General features: G+C 38.5%; 1 protein-coding gene across 3 annotated transcripts in view; it reads right to left on the bottom strand.

The window, feature by feature from the left end:
- PRKG1 (protein kinase cGMP-dependent 1) overlaps positions 1-25,548 on the bottom strand; it is a 1,092,100-nt gene that overhangs the window by 248,086 nt on the left and 818,466 nt on the right. For all 3 annotated transcript variants that reach the window (XM_040975781.1, XM_040975780.1, XM_040975782.1), the window contains one exon: positions 19,712-19,775. In XM_040975781.1, the coding sequence (XP_040831715.1) occupies positions 19,712-19,775 (64 nt within the window). The remainder of the gene's footprint in view (positions 1-19,711; positions 19,776-25,548) is intronic.

The following is a 25,548-nucleotide window of genomic DNA, read 5'->3' as shown; positions in this document are numbered from 1 at the left end:
TCATTTGCAGCATGATGGCCAATGGGCTGATGCATTCTCCAGAGAGCCTCGCATTTTGAACATTTATCGTAACTATTTTAGAGGATGCTGTTTTCAGATGTTCTGCATCAGTTATTAAGTAATAAGAGGTTCTTAGTGCTAAATTTGATATTAGAATAATTAGTTCTTTGTCAGATGTGCCACAGACATTAAGATTTACTATTCTGTTCCATTATAGACCAGTAGTGTGCTAGGAAAGCTGACCTCTCAGCCACCCTATCCCTGCAGCATACACATTTATGTTGGTTTTAGAGAAAGGACGGAGAAGGGTACCCTCTGAAAATGGAGTACCAGCTCTCTACCACATAGCACTCGTACTGCTGGGGAATGAAGGCAAACAAGCTCCAAAGTATTGCTAAATCTTACAGATGCTCAAATTATTTTAGGATATGTCAAGGACAGAGACCGAGAGACAGATGGAGAGAGATCTGCTAGTTTACTGTCAAATGTCTTCAAAAGGCAGACATGGGCCAAGACAAACCCAAAAGCCAGAAACTCAACCGACCTCGAATACGGAAGGGAAGACTTCAACACCCCGCACATCCCCTGCTGTTTCTCAGGGCACACGTTAGCAAGACACTGGCAATTGGAAGTGATGCTGGCTCTCCAACTCCCAGGCATTGCAGCATAGGACACAGCCACCCCATGAAGCAGCACGCAATATGCTAAGACATAAACAGAATGACAGCAATGGCCTGGACCTGGTTCTTGAGGTAGGAAAGAACTGCCAGCACAGCCTGGGCTTTGGTCCTTTCTCTCACAGAAACGGGACAGCATACAAGTGCTGCTAGCTGGACATGTGACCCCTGACACGGATGTCCCAGGGCGGGCTGCTTCCACGTCCTTCAGCTGTGGAGTGCATGCAGCAAACAGCTATTGTCATAACTCCTCGCGCCCTGGGAAGCTTTTCAGAACCCTGGAAAAGCGCCTCACAATGAACCCTATCCTTCGTTTGTCCCTTGCTGACTTTATGTAATAAGCCTGCTTCGTGTAACTTGCTAAATGAAACATGTTTCTCGAACCAGGATCAGGCACTGGAATACTGCAGTCCAGGATGCAGCGGGCAGAAATGACTGAACTTCTATGTCCAGTGGCTGCACAACGAGAGTCTGCTCTCGTCCACACCAGGCTGTTTCGGGACTGGGGAACTGATAAACATACTTTACACGGACTTTTCTGTTTCCTGACTTTTACTCCCTTATCAGATTTATGATTTTAAAATATTTTCTCCCATCCTATGGGCTTTGTTTCTGCTACAAGTGCCTTTAGCTGCAACACATTTTTGAGATTTTCAGAAATACCATCCATTTTCTTCTTTTCTGACAGTAACAGTGCTTTACTTTGATATTTTGTAGATTCATTTTAAAATTTTTAATTAACTTTTAGCAGATCCAGTATGATTTGGAGGTGCTATGCTAAGAACATAATAATGTTTCCTTCCTCCCTCCCTCTCATTCTTCTTTCCATTTCCTTTTTATCCTCTGAGAAAATATTTCAGATTTTCATTATAGTAAAAAGCTTACTACCCTACTGAGTAAGCGTAACAAATAAAAAGGAAAAAGATCTTAGTTTGGTGGAAACGTAGCCAGTGGCTATTAAAAACCATTGAATGGAAAAATGCCCATTTCATCCATACATAACAAATTTTAATCACAGATCATTAAAACTATAGTGGTATAACATCCTCAGCCATTGATTTCACAAAGATGAAAAACAAAGTTTTGCAAAACTGTGTTTGCAGCAATACCATTGCCAGTACTTTTAATATTGTTATATATACATATAACTATTTGTTTTATATATATATATATAAAACTATATACATATATATATATATACATAGCCTAATATAATGCTGTAAAACTTCCTTTTTGTTTTAAGAGTTTTCTAGTTTCAGGCTTTCTATGTAAGTCACCAGTCCTTTGAAAGTGTTGAAATAGTCTTTTTTCTTAAAGATGTCATTGCTTATAAACGTGATTTGATCATACACAGAAGGGTTTATTATTTCAAGACTCTATGCTATCAAACTACATACTTGTCCATGATAAAGCCACACTCTTTTGAATAATGTAGTCTTATAAGTTTTGAAATTAGTAATTTTCTACTTTTTATAGAATGACCTAGCAATCAGCATTTCTTGAAATTCCACATAAGGGTCTGGTGCAGTAGCCTAGTCGCTAAACTTCTTGCCTTGCACATACTAGCATTCCATATGGGTTCTGGTTCTAATCCCAGTGGCCCTGCTTGTCATCCAGCTCCCTGCTTGTGCCCTGGGAAAGCTGTTGAGGATTGCCCAAAGTCTTGGGACGCTACACCCATGTGGGAAACCTGGAGGAGGTTCCTGGTTCCCAGCTTTCAGATCGGCTCAGTTCCAACCGTTGTGGCCACTTGGGGAGTGAATCATCAGATGGAGATTTTTCTCTCTGTCTCTCCTCTATAAATCTCCCTTTCCAATAAAAATAAATAAATCTTTTTAAAAAAGAAATTCAAAATAAAATTTACTGTGAATTTTCATTGTTGCTGCTGTTCTCTAAAAAAATGACAATAATTTCAATAGAATTTGCACGAATATATAGATGGTTCAGTAGTTGTGAAATCTTAACAATACATCCTAATTATGCCCTTTTTAATGAATGCCTTACAGTTTCATTATGTAAGTCATTTACTCCCTCATTCTTCTTGATGTTTATTGCCAATGGAATTTTTTTTCTTAATTTCCTTTCAGAATTATTCATTGTCATGTATTGAAACAAAATCAATTTTTTATCTGTTGATTTTGCATCTTACTACTTTTCTGCGTTTATCAGTTCTAAACGTTTTAATAGCATCTTCAAGGTTTTCCACATATAACATTCTAAAAGATCGCATCATGAACCAACAGAATTTGTATTTATGTCTATCTAAGATTTTTTTTAAAATACTGATTTTGTTTATTTGAATGGCACAGTCATGCGGCAGGAATCTCCATCCACTGAATCCCTCTCCCAAAGGGCCATAAGAACAGGAGTCTGATGCTCAACGGAAATCTCTCATGGCTATCAGAAACTGACTACATCTGCTGCCTTCCTTGGATGAGTAACAGGGAGCTGGGCTGGAAGCAGAGCAGGTGAGACTCAAACCATCACTCCCACACCAGATGTGAGTGGTGCCATAAGCAGCAGCTTAGCTTGCAGCACAACAGCACTGGCCTCAAAGATGCTTTTCATTTCATTTAAGTACAAGCTTTGTACTTAGACCAGCACCTCCACGGTACGTCCTATCATGTTCTCTGTAACACTGACTGGTAATAAGTAAAAATTTCAGGCATTATTATCATCAAGTTTGCGAAAGAGTCAACAATTTCAAAAGGCCCAGTTAGATTTCCATAAGTTAGCAATTCTTGAAGTGATGGATAGCTATAGAAAACCTACTTCTTACAAACTATTTTACCTAGGAAGCATAGCTTTAGAACATTTGTCATGTTCCATTCTGATTTCAGAATTCAGATCTCAGGGGGACGGAATGGAGAGAGGGCAAAGTACCAGCATCCCATATGCGTGCTGCTGGTTCAAATCCTGAACACTTCAATTCTGGTTCAGCTCCCTGCCAATGTGTCCGGGAAAGCAGCAGAATATGTTGGGCCTTTGTACCTACATGGGAGACCTGGAGGAAGCTCCTGGCTTTAATCAGCCTGCCAGCCCTGGCCATCAAGGCCATCTAGGGAGTTAGATCTCTTTCACTCTCCCTCACTCTCTTTGACTTTGAAATAAATAAATAATTCTTACAAAAAAAATGAAAAAAAAGAGGGTCACCTTCCAGGATCCTGCTAGCTGATGATTCCCAGTCATAAAATGCATTAAAAGCTACCACAGCCCCCTCCATGTCACAGCTGCTTCCTTCTTAAGAACAACTTCTTTCCCAGAGCAACGAAGGGTAATTACTATTTCATAGTTGGGTACAGCCAGTATTAGCATCTCAGCTTTCTGTGCTTAGGATTAATAACAGTAGCCGTAATGATGACAGAAAACGATTATCATTCTAATTACTGATATTCATCTTAGGATGGTGAGCAGCTGTTAAAACATCTCTTTAAGAAGTTAAAGTTCAGTCACATATCTCTTTTCCCCAAATAGAGAACACTTTAATGCTAATTAGAAAGGAAGATTACACTTTCAAACGTCACTCACGGCTGTCGTTTATTAACATTATTTTTTCCTCCTCCACCTCAAGCTTTCTGGTGCTCTAGCTTTTTAAAAAGCTGACACTGAAAGTCCTGACAAGGCCCTCAAGGGTTCTCCCGGCTTCCACATACAGTCATGTTTTCCACTGCAGTCAGGAAAGCTTCCCATTTATTTGCACGGGGAGAGTGATTTGTTTCCTGAAAGTTGCCTATCAAGTCACAGTCTGCTAGCACCTGCCCAAAGGCACCTGCCCAAAGGCACCTGGCACAATGACCAAAAAGAGAACTTATATCCGCTCCATGTCTGCCAAGGTAGGCTGCAAACATCTTCTGAAATGAAAATGTTAGACTTGGTCATGGTTCCTCAGCCACAGGTGTCACTAATGATGTTGCAGGGAGGATATGTGACTCCAGTCTATAACCCAACCTCAGCACCCATACCTCTAGTCATGGAGTAAGAAAGTCTCCAGAAGCAGAATATGAAGCCAGCATTAAATTTGGCAGCTGTTTCCAGAACGTGGAAGAGCAGGAGGGAAGGAGAGTATTCAGTATGTCCTGAGTGGCAGCTCTGCTTCCCCACAGGTAGGATGGAACCTTGATCACCTAAGGACATACTTTATGTATGAATCAGGAGGATGGGACACCTGCCTTTGTTCCCTTTTACTAGGGTTTCTGAGCTTTTGCTGAAGGTCTAGACAGTGATTATGCCAAGCTTTGAGGCAGAGGGTCTTTGTCTAGCTAGGCAGTTTTGTAGTACAAAAGCAGATCTGTTAAAAAAAAAAATAGGGGGAGCGGGGGCGGGAGGGGAAAAATGACAAAAGCAGATCTGTGTTCCAATGAAACTTACATTTCAATTTTTAATCATTCTCATAACCATGAAATGTTATTTTTCCGTATAAAAATACAAAAGCTATTCTTAACTCTCAAATCATACAAAAGCAGGTGATGAATCATTTATTAACCCTACCTTAAAAGGAAATACAGAACTCTTAGAGTAACATGTTTTTGAATGGTGACATAGATCTATAATAGAAGGCAAGAATGCAGCTAGCATCACTATCACTTACAACCCCAATAATACAAGGAATCTGCTAAGATATACTGGACCTATTCCTGCACTATTTACCTACCCCCTTCCACCAAGCCCTGCTTTCTTAGCTAAATATATTGGAAGTACACATAACATGAGAAGGCATGTATGTATACACTTGTATGTTTGATTACCACTTCCAACCTATAACTCAACTTCCAAAGGTACAGTTGCTATTTAACATTTCCAGCCTCCTCCTATTTTACAATAATAAGTCTCAGATTGCACTCAGAAATCTGTATGTACGGCACCTCCCAAGGAGACTTATTTGATCTCTTCCACTTGAGAAACTAGTCCTGGAATCAAAGTCTAGAACAAATTGGAAGTTGACAGCGTACTTGAGGGCCAAACTTCAAGGACTGCAAGCTAACCCTTTCTATTTTATAAATACAAAATTGTTTCCCTGAAGCAATACCAGGCAGAATTATACACCAATCTTAGCATGAAGAGGTAAACGCAGAATAGCTGACCGTGAGGTGTGTGATCAAGCATGACTTCTAGAGCTTTTCAGAATGATTCGTGTAAAACAAACACACCATAGGCTAGGCAAGAAATGCCCAGGCAAAGCAGACCCAAAGCAACTACGCTGTGGCACAAAGATGGGCCACAAGCTGGCCACACAGAAGTACGCTGTAACCATCCTGAACACCTGGATCAGTCATTTGCAGACATTGAACAACCCATCATCAATGACGTGGAAGTTCTGCCTGAGCAGACTGCTCCGAAAGGGGGCATGTCTATGACAGTTTTTCTTTAAACGAGTGGCAACAGCTATCAACCGAAGAGCAGTTTTTCTTAAAATAAATTCTGCAGCCGCGTCTTTTGGCACAAACAGCAATACAAGCGTAATGTCCGAATACACGAGGCAAAGCTGCTGCTTCCATTTCACCGTGGGTCAAACATCGACAAAGGCTACTATCCGCTCCATCACCTTTTCCATTCTCTGACTTAAACTGCATCAAACCCACATCTACACTGTTTTCCTTCATGTTTCTCATCATCCCTTCCTGCCTTGGGTTCTCCAGTTCAGGCTGGTTTGTCTTTGAAGAACATAGGCTTGTTCTTCAAAGCAGTGCCCTCCTAAACTTGTAATAAGCAACTTCTTAATCCTCTAAGGAATAGGCGTATTAACTTTCCTGATGCCAGCTGGTTTCTTTCTTCGTACATATGTATCTATCTGAGAGGCAGAGTTACAGAGAAGAGAGGCAAAGGCAGAGACAAAAACACACAGGGAGAGATAATTCATTTGTCTCTTCCCTTTGCAGAAACTGTAACATCAGGTAATTGCCAGGCCAAAACCAGGAGCCTGAATCTCCATGTAGATCTCCTGTATCGGTGGTAGGGGTCTAGGTACTTGGGTTATCTTGTATTGTTTTACCGCGCACATTAGAATGGAGCTGGTAAAAGTGGAATAGTCAGTACATGAACTGGTGCTCAAAATGGAATATTAGCATCACAGTCGGCTGCTTGACACACGCTATCAACCCCTTGCACCTATTACAACATGTTCTCTATCCTCGGAACACTTCTCCAATATTGTCATATGTCAAAATAACAGCTAAAAATCTCTTCTCACCAGGTGCCATGCACTGTGCTGTGCTGTTTACTCAGACTTGATGTTTAACACTGAAAACCTGTGCTGTCCCTGTGACATGCACAGAGCTAAAAATTCCCACCCCCCACAGCATTATACCATGAAAAAAAGAACACAAACCAAGAATCAGTAACAGTTCTCAAAGCTCCTTCAGAAAAGAGATCGAAAGCTTTGCAAGTGCCCAGGTTGTTGGCAGCATGTCTCTTAGGATAATTTATATTCCTGGGGAAGCTGGAACATAGGCCTTCAGTCTAATGGATGGGTTTCATGGTAATGACCATTTATTCTTCTCAGAGTTCGATTGGATGGAATGCCACATGGACTTGTCATTTGCTAATTTCCAGTGGGCCCTGTGATAGTCAAACTTTCTCATAACCCATAACATGTTGTGGTGTCTTTTAGTGGGATACTGGGACCAAACAAAGACATTGGGAAAAAGTAGCATGGACTTAAAAAACAAACAAACAAAAACACATCTTTGGAAGGCAAAGAGAATTAAGACAGAACTCCAGCAATCATTACTGATTGTAAACTGATTTATATATCAGCATAAAGCAGAAAACTGACAACCTTGTGGTAGTAAAGGTGTGTTAAAATAATTTTTCATTAAAATTATTTTTAGGTGTGATTAATAAGAAACTTGAAGCCACTGAAGAAAGTGCTGTGGGGGCTGGCATCACGAAGTAGTGGATAATGCTAGTGCCAAGCAGCCCCAGCATCCCCACAGGGCACCAGGTCACATTCCTGCTGTCCCTTGTTAATAACCTGGGAGAAATGGTGGAAGATGGCCCAAGTGCTTGGGCATCTCCTACTTACATAGAAGTTCCTGGCTAACGGCTCTGGCCCACTCCAGTCCTTTCCATCACAGTCATTGCAGAGAAAACCAACAAATGGAAGATTCTCTGTCACTCAAACACATTTTTAAAAACAGGTAGAAAAGGAAAAGTAAAGAAAAGTTTTATGCACGATTAAGAGTCACATCCCACCTGAAGCCTGGCTGCTGTATCTTCAATCCCGATTCCTGCAAACCTGTAGCACGGGGCTTCAGACAAGAGCTCAGTGCTTGGGTTCCTGTCTCCCATCTGGAAGCAGGTATTGGGAAATCAGCAGATGGAATCTGACACTCTGCCTTTCAAATAAAATTAAAAGAGGCCACAGGATCCCTTCCCTGCCATGATTCAGAGAGGTGCTACGAGCCACAGAGACTGGGAAGATTGGTATTGCATAACCTCCTCCTCCAACCAAAACTTTACATTTTGTGATTAAAGCTAAAATTTAACTGGCATTCTTACCTTTAACCTTTTGCTTGTAAGCACAGGTTGGCTTCAATTCCTCTGATTTATATCCTTGATATCTATCATGTGCAAGTCTCCCAACTAGGCTCTCTGCATTTACAAAGATGATTGTTTAAGAGGCTCCTCAAACTGACCCCTAATCCTGACATTCTGGACTCGGTGCCACCTTAAATCCCTGCTTAACCACACTACCATACATCCCCTAGGTCTCAGCCCCCTTTAAGCCACTTGCCTAAGTAAGCTAAGTAATCGTGCATAAAACTTTTCTTTACTTTTCCTTTTCTACCTGTTTTTAAAAATGTGTTTGAGTGAGAATCTTCCATTTGTTGGTTTTCTCTTCAGGTTCAAACCCTGAGCTCCTTCAGCCCCTCCCCCCACTATGCCATGCATTTATCCCTGGTGTCTACTACAGCCGCACCTGCCAACCCGTGACCCTACATTCCCCATACCCACCTCGAGGCTATAACGGTGCCTCTTCCCTTCGCTCTCTCTTTTCTCTCTTCTGTCTCTCGGTACTCCGCTCCCTCCCTTTTCTCTTTTCCCTGCTCTGTCTCTCACTACTCTTCTCCCAGTCTGTCTGTGTGTCTCTGTTTCCGCTTTTTATTTGCCCCACGGCTACCTCCCCCCCGTGAAAAAAAGACCTCTTGTGTGGCTCGCTTACTGTGTCTGGCATCTTGGGTTTGTGGCGAAAAAAGGTAACAATGATTCCCTTTAATAACTTATTTTAAAAAGCTGAAAACATTTGGTCACTTCCTCTTTTAGTCAGGTCAGTTCTACTCATTCAGAATACTTCCTATTCCCAGTCACGTGCTGAACGTGGGCCACTGTCTTAGTTCCGCACTAATCCACTATTTGATGGCAAATCCCATATTTGACAGTAAATCAGAAGTACTAAGCAGGTTTGTATATTCAGAGGTGGCAACCATTTCAAACACTTTCTATGAACATTTTCTGGAAAGCTAATTTACTGCAGACTGGTTTCCCATTTGTAGAGCACATTCAATTTAATGAATTACAAGCAACATGGAACAAAGCAATATATATTCCAGCAATAAAATGACTAGCAATGCCTTGTTTCAAAGTACGTGAAAAGCATAATATGGATCCTAGTGTTGATTAGCAAAAAAGTAACTTGTCTTCTCTCCCCCCCCCCAAAAAAATGTACCTCATGTTTTAAGGGTAGGACATAATGATAATGTGAGGAGTCTGATGGGATAAGAGGCAGTTAGGGTCTCTGGTCCCTGATGAAGTCATATTTTTAAATATAAACCCTTGCTTCTCCTCATTTGTTACTCTTCCAGGAGCAGGTCTCCGTAGCTTCATCTCTCAGTCTCCTTGAGGGAGAACAACGAGACAGAATCAGTCTAACAATGCCCATCTCCTAGAGCGGATGGCTAGTAAGACAAGCCTAAAGCAATCCCCAAATCTGAGTTATTTCAGGGAGACGGTGCCTGAGAGTTCAGCCTATCAGGATGGGAGGGGGTGCCAGTCACACCTGAGCAAAGTTCCAGGCATTGTTGCCCAAGGTGAATGAGCCCCCTCTTTTTCCTTTCTTTTCTGCCTCTGAGTGGCTCATTTCATTCCCCTTCCTCTGAGATGGTGCATAACAGACACTACCTCCACCATTTCCTCATATTTTCCTCCTTTGGAGTCCCCACCTGTCACTATGGCAGGAGACCTCTCTCTCAGTCTCTCTTAAATAAGTCTTGTCCACATGAAAATTCTTTGGTGTAAGACAAGAAATTTCTCTTTTTTCATATTGAACTCCCGTAACAATAAACTATTTACTTATTTCACAAACTGTCAAGGCTGCATTGTAGTATAGTACTGAAAGTTATCAGTAGCAACATCAAGACAGCATGCAATAAAATGTTTTCCATTTTACTCAGTTACCCACGCCTCTGCTTTCTCTCTGGTAAAATGGAAACGGGAACCATAACAGTGTTTATATGAGATTAAACAGACGATTTTTAACTGGAATTTAGCATCAATGACTGGAAAGGAGTACTGTTTGTATAGTTCGTTGTTTGTTTACTTATTTACATTGGAAAGGCAGATTTACAGAGATGGGGAGACAAAGGGCTTCCATCTGCTGATTCACTCCCCCAGTGGTTGCAAAACTGGTGCTGAGCTAATCTGATCTGAGCCAGCCAAGGAATTAGTCACTGAGCCTTTACACCAGGTCGCCAATACAGTTCTTAAAGTAAATCTTCATGTACCTTGAGACCAATTTAAGTGAATAAAGCAGCATATATTATTACAGCATTTATTATTATTATTTTTCTATGTTATAATGCCTAAACTGATCTGGGAGATATGGGAGAGGGACCTCTCTAATAGCAAATAAAAAAGACCAGGTTTATCGCTGGAAAAGTCTATGCTGAGAATAGAGTTACTTAGAATCTTAGAAAACAATGTTTAAAATGTGTCAAATCTTCAAATTAATGTGCACACAACCACAATATCTTAAGACAACATCTTTACACAGTAACTACTCAAGTATGTACTATTTATGTTACTGTTTATCATTTTTATAGTACACATTGCCATCGTAATATCTGTATGGGTATCAACTCCAAAGTGCTCCCAAGTACATCGTTTCCTTATTCCCTCAAACCTTTCATTGTTCAAATTCTTGCAACTGGAACAAATTCTTGCATTTACATTTTAACAGTTTTATTGGGATTAAAACTCACATAATTTAACCTTTTAGAGTGTGCAAATGCTAATTTTAGAATCTTTTTATTATCCTAACAAGAAACTAACACCAATTAATAGACTCTGCCTCTTCCTTTCCATTTTCCCCAGCACTTCAGAGATTGGATGACTTCTACCTTCTATAGGGACCCCTAGATCGACCCCCTGAAGAATACCCAGCTGCTGTTCCTCAACAATGCCCCCTTTCAGCATGAAGCAACAGAGCAGTCATCATCCTCTATTTCCAACAGCAGTTAGAGTCCTCTCTAGGGAGGGAATATGAGGAGTCAGATGGGATAGTAGGCAATTAGTGTCTCTGGTTCCTAATGAAATTTACCTTTAAAATACAAACTTGTACTTCTCCCTATTTCTTCCCCTTCCAAGAGCATATTCTTCCCTTGAATGGGAACCAAAGGACAGAGTCAACATAGCAATCTCTTAGAGTTGTTGTCATATTCGATACATATATCACTGTATCCATCTTACTTATACCATTGTGTGATATGTGTGCATATAAGTATATATATATACATGTATGTATATATAACCTTTTCAAAAATCCATTTATCAGTTGATAAACATTGTTGTTTCTACCTTTTAACCATTGTGATAAATGCTGCAATGAGCGTTATATACAAAGTTTCTAAATTATTTTAAGTATATACTTAGGAGTGGAATTGTTTGGTATAACAGTAAACCTATGCTTAATGTTTAAGGAGTTGACAAACTATTTTCCAAGGAAGTTTTATCATTTCACAATCTACCAGCAATATCTATGGGTCCCAATTTTTCAACATCGTTACCAAAATTTATTATTATCTTTTGGTGTCCAATGGTTATCTTATAGTGGTTTTTATTTACATTTCCATAGCCATGAATATTGAAAAATTCAAGCATTTACTGGAATATTTTTGTCTACTTTTGATAAATGTTCAAATCTTTTGCTTTTGTATGTGTTTTTCTTGAGTTGTAAGTGTTCTTTGAAAAACTTTAAAAGGAAGTTCCTTATCACATAAATAATTTGCAAATTCTTCTCTCCTATTCCATGCTTAATTCTATAGGTAAGATGTAAATATACTGACCTCAATATTTCATCGTTACTTTTAAATTCTCCTCCCTGTATGTTTCTCATCTTTCATCTTGTCACACAATGCACAACATAAAAACATACACCGATCACCTCATTTCCCTTGTAAAAGGATTTGTGCCATGGAAATCCGGGGGGGAGGGAGGAGGAGAAACAATCTTCCAAATCACTTCAAATTTCCTAATACTTTAAAACAAAGCAATAAAAAAAGAGTAGGTTCTTTGACTTTCTTCCAGCTTGGCCTTGAAAAACAAGGGCCAAATCTAAAGGCAGGGAAAGAAAAAAAATATCAGTAACTAACAGCAGATACCAAGAGAACTAACAGTATTCTTGTCTAGTTCAATAGTTTCTTGAAAGATCTAGGCCTATTTAGAATGAAAGGAGAAAGACACTAACAGAGTTCCAAAAACCCCATCCAAGGCAGGGCTTCTCCTCTGTGGTAATCACAACTTAAGAGACAGCAAAGTTCTGGGAAGATGTCCACAGAAGAAGGTAACACTAAGGAACAAGTGCACAGCAATAACAAAAGCACATTTAGTCAATCTGCCAGACTCCACAGCAAGGAGGAATGCTTTGGGAAGCATCGACCTCCTGCTCGCAAAAGGGTCTCTGAACCATACAATCTGAGATGGCTTCACAACCTATGCAATGGTGAACTGAAAAAATGATCCCCCTTCCATCCCCATGTGGTCTTTGTTCATTTTCTCAAAATGTTTCAACAATGTAAGAAGTCTAAAGATTGTTGTTCTCCAAGACCTTGTCAGGGGTAGATCAGTATAAATATTCAACAAATAAAGTCATAAATAAAGGCACCATTCAGGGACACAAACCAGAACAGATTAACTAGGTTCAAATATATCCAAGGTCCAATCATTCAAAGTTTGAAACATGGAGATAGATGTCTGACACTTCTTGAAAGTGTGGGAGCAAAGGCCTTTTAGTCTAAGAAAAATCACAGCAAATATTTTACAAACAAAATCAGACATGAAACAAACTTAAATGCAAAGAAGTAGTTATGATATATTCTTTTCAACCTGAAAAAAAATCAAGAAAAACTAAACACAGCCTTCATTGCCTGCTGCTTTTCACGTACAGGAATGACATCTGTGCCAAGTGAAGAAAAGCAAATTAAAGTAGTTTGCTGAAGTTATCTACATGCTTATACTCCCATATGTGAAAGTATAATCCATACTGCAATTAATTTTCAAGCATCCTTTGTGACATAATAGGTTAATCTCTGCTACTTTGCTTTATGGAAAAATTATTTTACCAGGTTATTTAAAGCTGTTACCATAATCCTTTCATTCAGCTAAATATTAAATATTGATTTTACTTACAGTGACATTTCTCCATTGTATTTGGGGAGGTGATATTTAAAAGAAATTTTGTCTTAGGGAAAGATTAGCTAGGGGTTGCTGTATCAAATAAAAAAAATGATACATCTGCAGAAATTAGCCATATATAAGTGAAGAATATAATCATGCTACCTTTAGGAAAGAGGAGATCAGACCACATATTATGATTTCATTTGCTCACAGGCACTTCCTGGAACCGCAGGATGCAGTCAAATATATTCTATCAATTTAAATTTTGTTCACTGTACTGTACAGTATAAAGTTTGCAACCTATTTATGAAGTCAGAATTTGCTGCTCCTATAAATACCTAAAACTACTTATTTATCTTACAAACTAAAAGTCACTTCTCTAGAAAACCAAATCCATCATTTCTAAAATAATCTGATCTTTACTACATTTTGACTCATACACTGTAGAAAGAGCATGTTTCAAGATGGGCACGAGGCACAGTGGTGGCGCCGCTACCTAGGATGCCAGGTCCATATTACTATGATTGGTTTCACTTCCTCCCTTTCTATCCCAGCTTCTTGCTGGTACAGAGTCTGGGTGGCAGCAGGTGATGGCTCAAGCAGGTCAATTCCCACCATCCGTGTGGGAGACTCAGAATAAGTTTTTGACTCCTGGCTTTTACCAGTCCTGCTTTTGTGGGTATTTTGGGAGAAAACCATTAGATGGAAGGTATTCTCTTTCTCTCTCCTCTTCTCTCTCTCCTCCTCCATCCCATACCCAATCCTTCTGCCTGTAGTTTTTTAAAAAGGATATATTTAGTGATAATTATAGGGGCATAATGATAGGGTTAAATAAAGTGCTACAACTTGTGCAATCAAACACAATCCAAGGAAATACATGGATTATTAATGTATACAGGGTGAGGCCTTTCAAAGAAATTTCTTTTTACCTACTAAGTCTACACAACGGCTCAAAGGACCTAGAGGAAACTTCCAAATGCTCCAGACAGAAGAATGAGAAACATAGTTTGCAAAGGAAACACTTTTATAATATGATACAAAGGAAAATGAGGGAGGAGCACCTAGTTACAATATTAAAAATAAGGATATCAGTTCCTGTTGTATAAAGCACTTAGACAAACACACACATGGGTACATCTATGCTAAGAATTAAAGCAGAGATGTGGGACCTGGGGTAAGCAATGGCAGACACTGTTTCAGAAGGTTTACTTTCTTGTTGCAGAACACAATTCCCCTAGCGTTATGCATTTGCTCTCTTGGCTCATGAACCTGTCTACATTACTGTGCCTGCCTCTCTTTCTATCCAGTTACACTTTATCTCTCAGGCCCTTTTCCCTCTGTCCCTATTAATTTTTAATTATGCTTGCAGTATGGGTTCCCAATGAATACAAGGGAAGAAACAATCTAGAGAAATGTAAATCCACAAAGAAACTTCAGCGCTGAGCCTCTGGTGGCTTCTTTTCACATTAGCTTCTAACTGACCTATCACACAACCATCCATTTTTTCTACATTGTCAGAGAGACATCATTAAGACATGAGTAAGAGCCAGTATTGAACTGAGAATAAAAGTTAGGCCTCTGAACATGGCCAGCACTTCTCTCTCAGACAGAGTCTTTGCCAATTTCCTCAAGCTCATACCTGGAACCTAAAATACCTTTTTTGTTCCTTAAGGACAGTATATCCATTTCTAATTTAATACTTTGTATGGTTCTTTCTCTGATTCGTACTCATAGCACTTCTTCATTTAGATCTTGGTTTAAAGATTATCTCCAGAGACAGCATCCCTTGGTAATGTTAAACTGAATTTCATGGCCTTAAGCTGCTTCCATATACAGTTTAAGTTTGGCTTAAAGGTCGCTATATATATAATAAATCGATACATAGCCTCATGTGTAAATAGACTTTAAGCTTCCAAGAAATACCTAAGTCTCAGCCAATCATAACAGCCACACCTCTAAGCCAATCACAGCCTGATGCTGCCAAAACATGGCCAGACAAGTGACCTCAGCCAACTGAGCTGTTTCTGAATGTCATTTCCTTTTCCTTGGCTATAAATACAGCCTACACTTGCAGTGGAGGATTTTGGGAGGGTGGATCCTTCTGAACCACGTTTAGTCCATTCTGCTGCCAATTTTATGCTTATATCTTTGCTCAAATAAACTCTGCTAAGTGTAATCTGTCTAAAGCTTTTCTTATAACATTAACCATGGAGTGTTTTTTATCTATGTTCCATTTATTATCTGTATCCCCCATCGGAACATATGCTGTGGGAGACGGGGTCTTGAATCCTCAGGGCTAGAAACAGGTGCTTCAGAAGAATTTGCTAAAGAAACAAAGCTGCAAACATCTTTGTTATAATGATACTGCATTTGTTTCAAAACAATTTGGAATTGTTTCATCTTGTGATATTTGTAGGGAAAAAAAAAGAGATAGCTTAATTATCCAAGCACATTTTCCCCTTAATGAGATATGACATTCATAACACTTTTGTTCTTCCAAATTTGCTTCATTTTATCTGAGACGCAATTTCATCGAGCTTTTCATTGTGCTTGTTTATGCAACTTGAGCTAAATCCTCTTTGCACTGGGTGTTTATTTATATGTCTGTCTTATATTTTGTGTGTTTCATTTTTCTATGCAGAAAACAAACATGTAAGCACTTAATTATCTGTTTCCATCTTCATTCAGGATTGGTATACATTGTGTTATTTCTCACACAATCACAGCATAAATGAAGGCATCTTCTGATTACAAAATCTGACATAAACTACTGAAACATTTCCTTGGTTGAAACTATTTATAAAGCAATGACTATTGTTACCCCAAATATAACATATGTTTCAACGCTGTGGATGACAATGAAAATCATTAGAAGATTTTATGGAGTTTTGGTTTTTTCCTCCCTTACTTTGGGGGGTGGGATGGTTGTATTGACTGGGACTAATAATGAGTGCCTAATTCGATTTAGTTTTGAAAACCCCACAAGCCCTTCACTATGTTCAACAAAACAACACTAAGAAAGCCTGTAAGCCACCAGAGAAAGCAGTTTTACATTTACAGAGCTTGCAGGTCAGTGAATCCAGAGAGAGACACAGCCAGGATTTTTTCTCAAAACCTTTTTACCCTTGAAGACAGGATTCAAATGTAACAGTGTAGTGCTTAATTTTGTGGTTACCTAGAAAATGAAGGATATCAATAAATCATAAGAATGCTAATTTCAACTGACCTCAAACCAGATCTGTGTAAGGATCACAAAGTTACTGACATAGTTAGTCCCAGAGACAAAAGCATTTTCAATATCCTTCCAGTTCACACGTTCTTATATAAATCAACTCCAAAACTTTTCCCTCACGAGAGTTCAGTTCATAGACCCCACAACCTCTCACTGGCCTTTGCCCATTTTGTTGATTCTGTCCTTCTCAGTCAATGTAAGTTTAGAGTCAATCATTACTCTTTCCTATGCTTCCCCAACTTTCAATCGCCTCTCTCAACCATGCATTTTCTCTTGGCAAAAGAACAACTGTAGCTCCCAAATTCGTTACCAACTACAATCTAAATTCAAATAAAGAAGCCAAACACACACATGCACAATTAAATGGGCTCAACTTTATACAGGGATCCTGACTCAAACCTTCTGTTGGAGCACCTACTTAAAAAAACCTTTCAATTTTAAAAAATCTTCATCTACCCATTGTGCCCGCTTGCGGAGTGAATCATTAGACGGCAGATCTTCCTCTCTGTCTCTCCTGCTCTCTGTATATCTACCTTTCCAGTAAACATAAAAAATCTTAAAGATTTATTTTAAAAAAATGAAAGATTAAGCAAGGTTTATTGCATGCACTTTTTATTCACCTATGCACCTATTCATCCATCCATCCATCCATGCACTTTTTATCCCATTTTTCCCTTCCCCCTTCTGCCACATATATCCAATTTGCATTATGTAGAAAATGTGTAATAAATGCAGATGGTACTTCAATAATATCTCATACTCTTGTAGTTTCAAGCTTTTCTGGTAGTACCAGGTTTTGTAAAGCCACTGATTCTGCATTAATAACCACTGGCTGCTTCAAACTTCTGTCTGGTATTCACCCACACTGGTCCCTGAACTAATTCCCACTCAGCCATCATTTTCCTCTCATAGATAGATACCATTTCCCTGGATTAAAAGACAAGCTTTTGATTTCCTCATATCCTGTCTTCCTAACCATCTTAATTCTTCTCCCCAACTTACTTTCTTCCAAGCCTTCTGTATTTCACATAGTAATAGTAACATCTTTCCCCTAGTTATCCTGGCCAGCAATTATGGAACCACCTCTGATTCCTCCTTTTATGATCCTATCTATGTATTCCAACCCAACAGGAAAGCATTATCCTCAAACTTTGACTATTTTGCATTTTCCCTTTGCCATTTCGAACAAGGCCACCATCATTTCACTCTAGAGTAGTGTAACAGCCTTCTCAGCCTTTTCTCATCAGGGAAGCTCCAGTCATTTTGTTAGAAATTAAAAAGTTAAATCACTTCATTGTACCATTTAGTAATCATCCCTGACTTCTACCTCTCAGTGAAAGCAAGGACAGCAGTGGTCTAGAAGGCTTTACATGAATCTGATGATCTCTGCACCACTCTGGGCACACCTTACAACGAAGCCTCAACTCCCATCCTATTTCAATGAGCCCTTGACTATTCCGAGGTCTCCCTAGGCACATCCATCATCTTTTCTTAGCCATACAATCTCCCATTCCTTTATTAACACTCCAGTTACAGAAATCAATACTCCCAACTCCACCTACTATCTTCTGTATTTATGTATAGAATATAGCATACGCCATTAAAAATTATTTACTCTGTTTTCTATCTAGTCGCTCTTTGATTCCCACCTAAATACCGAACTCCATTAAGCTGTGGATTTTTGTTTTCATGGCTGCATGCCAAGAGTATGACAGAGTACCGGAACTCTGCAGGCTTTCAAAAAAAATACTAATGTGAAAGATTAAGCTATAGATATATATATATAAAGTCCAGATTCTAAGAAGGGAATAAGGTAAATTTATCTGAAAATAAGACTTCAGCAGGGAGCATTCCTAAAGCAGCCTCTTCCCCAAGGCTGTTTATTTGCATCTTATTTCACTTTCACTTATCCCATTAAGCCTCCTCCTGGAATACTTTTAAAAAGTCTCTATTTGATCAGGTCCACTTTCTTCCTCCACCTCCCACCCCTTTCAAGTCCTTCTCTGGTAAAGAAGAAGAACTCAGGCATCTCACTGGACCTGCTCTCTGGACCTGCTGGCCCTTCCCCCAGATGATCCCATCTCCAGCAATTTTTGCATTCCAGCCTCCAATCTCAGAGTAGCTATTCTTTTGATTCCTTCCTACAACAAACTCCTATTTCTTCTACAGAGCTAAGCTTAGAATATTTCATCAGAATCTTTTCTCCCTCCCTTCTTTCCCAAACCCCACCTAGGGCTAAATTAGTTCCTCTTTCTTTTTTTTCTTAGTACCTCAAATCTTACTTATTGATTTATAATATAATTTTAATCAATCATTTTAACATCAATTGGTTAATACAAATCCACCTTTATAAGCTCAGTGAGGATAGGACTGTACCCATGTTATCCATTGTTCAATTCAGAGCTCCTGATTAGAGGGGGAACTCAGTGAAATATAGTAAATAAACAGAAAATGAATGAACCTAACCTTGTCTAAGTTGTCTCTGACTCATCATCGATGTGTCCATGCTTCCCCAGCAACAGACCAACAAGTTTTGATCTTTACAAGTTGAAACAAAACTCAAATACCTAATACCTTCAGATAAACAACTTTAGATACTAAAACTCATCAGCTATTAATTTGGTATGAAGCCCAGCAGTTTGAATGGAAGAATTCCATTCTGAGACTTCTTGGTTACTGAACAAGGCAGCACACACACACACAAACAGCCTAAAGGGCACTGTTTGTAACCTTCAAAAACTTCATGAGTACAAAGAAAAGAAATCAACAATGACTCTCCACTTCCTGGCATAAAATTATGCATATAAAGTATTTCCACGCTAATAAAATGTATTTTAATTACAACTAATTGCAGTTGTAAATGTGCTAATGTGGAGCATCAGAGCAGCAATAACTGTAAATCTATTTTATACCAATCAAAACAAGGGGCAAACATGTCACCTCCCACTCTCAGATGTTCAAGTTACATTACCTTTACTAACTAAAACAACAAAAACCTTCCTCCCTTGGAGTTAAGTTGATTTGTCCATTTCTAACAGTATACCAAATGCTGGTTGTGCTAAACCACTTTTTATTTGATGTGAAATGCATAGCTCTCATCTCAGGCTTTAAAAAATGAAAGGTCCTTCTGTTGTTTGCAGGTATAAAAGCAGCCAACACTGCTGTGAAAAGGATAAAGGTGAAGGGTAGTTACCTCCTCCAAGACGTCAGCCAGCTTACTGAGGATCTCTTCAGGAAGGCTCTGGAAGGTGGGAACGCTGGAAAACAGAACGAAGAATGATGTTCAATGCATGAGCAGCAACTTCCTTGCATGAATAAAACTGTAATAGACCTGAATGAAAATGGAGACATATCACATTATGAAGAATCCATAAAAAAATTATCAAAGCAATTGATTAAGGACTGTTTATTTTCTCACAGGGCAAACACATGCTGAATAGAAGCAAGCTTTCAGGATATACAGAAATGAGTTAAAAATCACACTTAGTAGTTATTACCATAACTTACAGTCATGGGTGCCTCAACTGCACCGGGGAAGAGCACTATTCTTGTCGATTAGGCCACTATCACCAGATTCCTTCCTCTACTGCCTCCCTTTCTAGATCACTCTCCATGCCCAAGTCCCAGCCACACATTCCATTCAGACTTGCAAGCATCTATTAGTAAAACCAGAAGTTCTGTCCTTTTGCAAAACTCTCTCCATCTTGGTCAAATTATTCCTCTACGAACTCTCACAGCTCTCACACATTAATTACCTCAACTGCTGTCAATCAGATATATAATACACAGTATCTTTCCTGCTAATATCAAAACTCCATGAAGATAAAGAACCATTTCGTTTAATCTCTAGGAGTTTCACAACTTACAAATCACATACCAAATAGTGTGTGCTGACTGACTGAAGTTACAAAAGCATAAGCAGCGAGATCAGACTAGATAGCGCACAGACTGGTGGTCCTATGATGCTGAAAGAGCTCCTTTCTTTCCAATCAGCTCTTATTTCTCCCCACAAAGCAACTAATGAAAATACTGTTGGGGGTTGAATACACAAACTAACAAACTTGTTTCATAAGTGAAATAATAATGATGACTTTTCAAAGAGAAAACAAATCTCAACATCATATGAATTTAACTTAGATGTGGAACAAAATTTCAATTTAATCATATCTCAGAGCTTCAATACAGAAAAATGCAGTGAGTTAACCAAATCTATCCTAAAAAATGAGTCAGAGACAGACTCTTAGGAAGCTCAGGAGTCTATTTCACCAGCAGGCACTGATAGGTGAACTGCCCCTTTCCACCACACGTGGAGGAGGAGAGCAGACACTATCAGCCATATTCAGGGTTCTTGAGCAATGTTCATCTACTAAGAGCACTGACACATGATATGAATCATTCAGCTGTAGTGGTGTGGAACACAAATACCCAGTTTAAGCACCATGCATTTTTATTCAATCAGTAAGAGTCCCATCCAGCCTAGTAATGAGCAGCAGAACCAGACAAACAGGTCCTCCCAATTCCAATTATACAAGACAATCTGGGACAAACAGCTTACAACCTGAGCTGTGGAAGAAAAGCAAGATCTCATCCTGGCATGAGATACTGTCCTGTGATAAGAACCACCACTTTCGGGTCTTTCCAGGAACCCAAGGTTATGGCAAAGGTCACGCATCTTATGTCCCAGAAATGCCTCAGAAGACTTAGCCTTTCTTTCACCATTTCCTATTGTCTGGACTGTCACAAAAGACTATTTGTAGATCATATGCATGTATTTCTGCTATTTGATTTGGAGAATAATTCTGGCTTGACAGAAATGGTCCAGTGACAGAATCCACAGCACACAGTTTTGATACAAGCCTGAATGTTTTGCTATTCATTTGTCATTTTGATTCCTGTTACTTAAGGCATAACATACTGATAAAATCCCAAGATTTTATGCAGAGGTTTAAGAATTCACCTAGGACCAACCATCTGTTTCACAAACTGATGGCTATGGTCTGAATCCTGTGAGATTTCACTTCCTGAAGATAGTCTATTTTAGCGGTTGCATGGTGCATATCATAAAAAGAGACAGAAAAAAAATACAGGGGAAGCTGTATTGTAAGTCATGCAGGCATGAAATTCCAGACCTTTCTTTTTCTTTTAATAAGCTATATTTTACTTTCCTCTGAGATGTTAGAATAATTAGAGTGTTTCTGATCCATTGGGTATTTGCGGAAAGTATAAAATACAACTGGATTTTTCTTATTTTATTATAATTGGCTCCCTTCTTTGGACAAGCCTATTATATTTCCCTTTTTCATTTAAAAATATATTTACATTATTGAAAAGACAGAATGACAACACACACACACACAGAATATCATCCTTCATCTACCAGACCATTCTCAGATAGCCAAAGCCACCCTGGGCTGAGCCAGGCAAGCAAAACCAGGAGCCGGGAACTGCATTCAAGTCTCCCATATGGTTAACAGGGACTCAAGTAATTAAGCCAACACCTGCTGCCTTCTGGGCGAATATTATCAGGAACTAGATTATAAGTGGAGTAGACCAGATCACCCTAGGCGCTCCAGTATAAAGAGGGCATTCCAAGCAATACGTATGATTATTTTCTATGTTATATCTTTGATTTCAATCTAAGTTGTATATATGTCAAATCAAAATATAAGATTTCATGTTCATCATAACCATGAGAAATAAATTCAGGTATTGTTTATAATATACTAAAATGAAATAAAAATGTTCAGTTTTACAATTTTTAAAGTACTTACCAACACACCATTCTTTAAGGTCTCTCTCTTTAAGAGAGAAGTCACACATCTGCTGATGTGTTCCACAGCTATGGCTGGGCAAAGCCCAAGCCAGGAACCTAGAATGTACACAGGTGTTGAGGCCCAAGTACTTGGGTCATCTTCTACGGTATATTAGCAGGGAGCTGAATCAGAGCGAAACTGCCAGGATACTAACTAACGGTCATATAGGATGCCAGTGTTCCTGATGGCAACATAACCTGCTAAAGTACATGTCATTCATCTTTAAAATTCTTGAAAGGTGTGGGACTGGAGGACTGGGAACAAGGGGAAAAGAGAGACAGTCTATCTGCTAGCTTACTCGCAATAAATGCCCTCAATAACTGGGGTGTGGTCAAGTAAAGTCAGTAGCCAGGAACTCTATCCAATTCTCTCATGTGGGTGACAGGGACCCCAGAATGTTAGTCACCATCTTTTAACTCCCAATACTAGGAAGCTGAGGCTGAAGTGCAGCTGGGACTCTAACTCAGGTTCTGCTATGGGATGTGGGTACCTCATGGTGTGCCACAATGCCTTTCCTAAACACTTCAAACATGTTATCTTTTACTACCTTGAATGCCTCAAAATATTAGCAACAATTAGTACTAATAGAAATAAAAATGATTTTTAAGAGAAATATTCTGAAAAGTTAACTGTTAGCAACTGAAGTACCTTTGAGCTTAAGAACATGGAAATCACTACAATGTAAGAACCTTAAATTCTATAAGTCACTCTAAACTGATTGTTCTAGCCATATTCAAAGATCTCTGTTAACCTATCCCTAAATAAGTTCAATTATGTAATTAATTTTTTCCTATTTACTGCTTTATTAGTAACTTGAACACCAAGAACACCACCGTAGAGGTTGTTCAGAGCACAGAAAAATATTAGTTGCATCTTCTCAAACACATTAAAAGATATAAGCTCCAATAATTCGGATATGCTAACTTCAGGTAACTAAGATTCTGAAAATTTAATGTTAAATAAATTTACAAAATGTAATTATCACAGAATAATTGTGAGGGCAAACTACCAGAGAAAATGTTTGAACAATTAGGGAAAAAATATTTTCATTAATGGAAAAATAATTTATAATCATTTGAGTGCTAATTACAAGTAATTCTTACCAATGCACGAAAATATTTTCTCTCCCTAAGGACTGCAGAATGCCTGAAGTTACAGAATGTACTTGAATATAATATACCTGAGATGATTTAAAGTCTGGTTCTTTTCCACTAGTTTTTCTAAATGAATGATACAAACACTTAGAAATCTGTAATGGCAATAATAGAAAATGAGATTTGAGTGGTTTTGATCTTCCAGAATCAACACTCTGATCAATTATTAGTATCTATTATACAAATAAGACAAATAGGATTTTCACAGGTGCTAACATCACATAATTCAACAATAGTAAAGAAAGGATGAATTGACCAAAGTGGTCAGTTACTGACATGTATACTTTTTCAGCGACAGCAGAAAATTCCTCTCACAACATGGTTTTACTGTTTCATTAATGACCTAGAAAGGAACCATTGATATTTGTAACATTTCACTTGGTGGCTTTATGTATTTCCCAATTTTTCATTGTGAAAAATGTCAAACAGAAAGGCTGATGAAACAATCGGATTACCTACATACCCAACACTTAGAATAATAAGTGTTAACACTACGAAACTCCTGCTAAACCTACTTTCAATCTATCTATTCTTCTAAGTGTTTATACAAACCTTCATTTCTAGATTAAACATTCGAGAAGAAGCTGCAGAAATCATAAAATTTTGTTACTGGTGCAATGATATATACCCTCATGTCCTTAGAAAACAGTTTAGTAAATAAGTAACTCTTACAGCATTAGCATACATAACAAAATTGCCCGCATAAAATCATCTCATGCTTACTCTGTATTCAAGTACTACTGTTGTTCAACAATGTCTTTTTCTTTCCAAAGCATGATCCTAATTCTTTTGACAGGGTCCCTTTAGTTCTAATTCCATGAAAATATTTCCACCTTGTATTTTATTTGAAGAGTTTTATTTAATTGAAGTTATTTTATTGAAGAGTCTAGGACAGTTACACAAACAGATGGTCCATATTCTTATCTAAATAATTTTATTCCTCTCAATAAACTGTTGAATCTCCTGCTATGGTCCTTGGGGACAGTTCCTGGCTCCTGGCGCCTGGCTCCTGGCTCCTGTCTTGCAGCTTTAGACTGGCTCCACTGTTACAAGCATTTTGGGGCTGACCCACTGAGTGGAAGAACGTTTTCTGTCTTAACTCTCTCTCCTTCCCTCTTCCATCATTTTGCTATTCAAATAATGGGAAAAAAAAATGGTTTTGCTCAAATAGTGCTATTAATTTTATTGAATTTCAATCCTAAGCATAAGCAGCCACTTTACTTCAGCATTTTGAAGTATGTCTGTTTTCCTAAGGAAAATCACTGAATGACTGTTGAAGCTGCAAGCTGAATTAGTCACTTTTCTCATGGAACATCATTTTTCACTGAAGCACTGACAAAACTGCGGTTATTGACACTTGAGTATTTGGCAGACAATTCTTCCAGGCCAACTAAGCAAGCCTGTCACTTCAAGGGAAGTAACAATTTTTGATGGCAAAATTCTTTCAAACTTTCAAATAAAAACGAAAGCTTTCAGAAAACTTTTACTTGCCACTGTGAGCACTGTAAGCATGTCAGCTTTTCAATACTTTGAAATATTTTCCTGGTGATATCAGTAGTGAAATGTTACATTAAGAGGTACAGTAATTTTTAGGAAATTCTGTATAACTCAATCAATCAACAGTTTCCAAATGACAAAAGCATCACATTGCATAATCACACACTGATTTTAAAAATGCGTCAAAATACTAGATGGAGCAAAAGATTCAAAGACAATAGATTATGAGAAGTATATTGATATGGTTATAGATTCCATATTGTAATAAGCCTTTAAGAAAGCACTGTTTTAACTTTTGATGAAATATAAAATCAAAATTAATGTGATCCACAATTTTTCTTGAAATGCTAGTATCATACCCTTCTCCCTTTTCCTCCCACTCACCACTTTGAGGGTGTATCTTCTTTATAAACTTCAACAAAAGCTCCCTAAATTCAATAGGTTGGATGAAAGTGAAAGTCACAAACTAGCTTTTTATTAAGCTACATATTTAGAGAGTTTTGGGTAAAAAGTGTCAAAACTTATCTCTTTTAATTTTTAGAAAATATAGTTGTAGGGCCCGGCAT

Source organism: Ochotona curzoniae, unplaced genomic scaffold (assembly GCF_017591425.1).
Source record: "Ochotona curzoniae isolate NIBS_2020 unplaced genomic scaffold, NIBS_Ocur_1.0 contig_2692, whole genome shotgun sequence".
NCBI classification, from domain to species: Eukaryota; Metazoa; Chordata; class Mammalia; order Lagomorpha; family Ochotonidae; genus Ochotona; species Ochotona curzoniae.
This window is presented reverse-complemented; position numbering and strand designations above follow the sequence as displayed.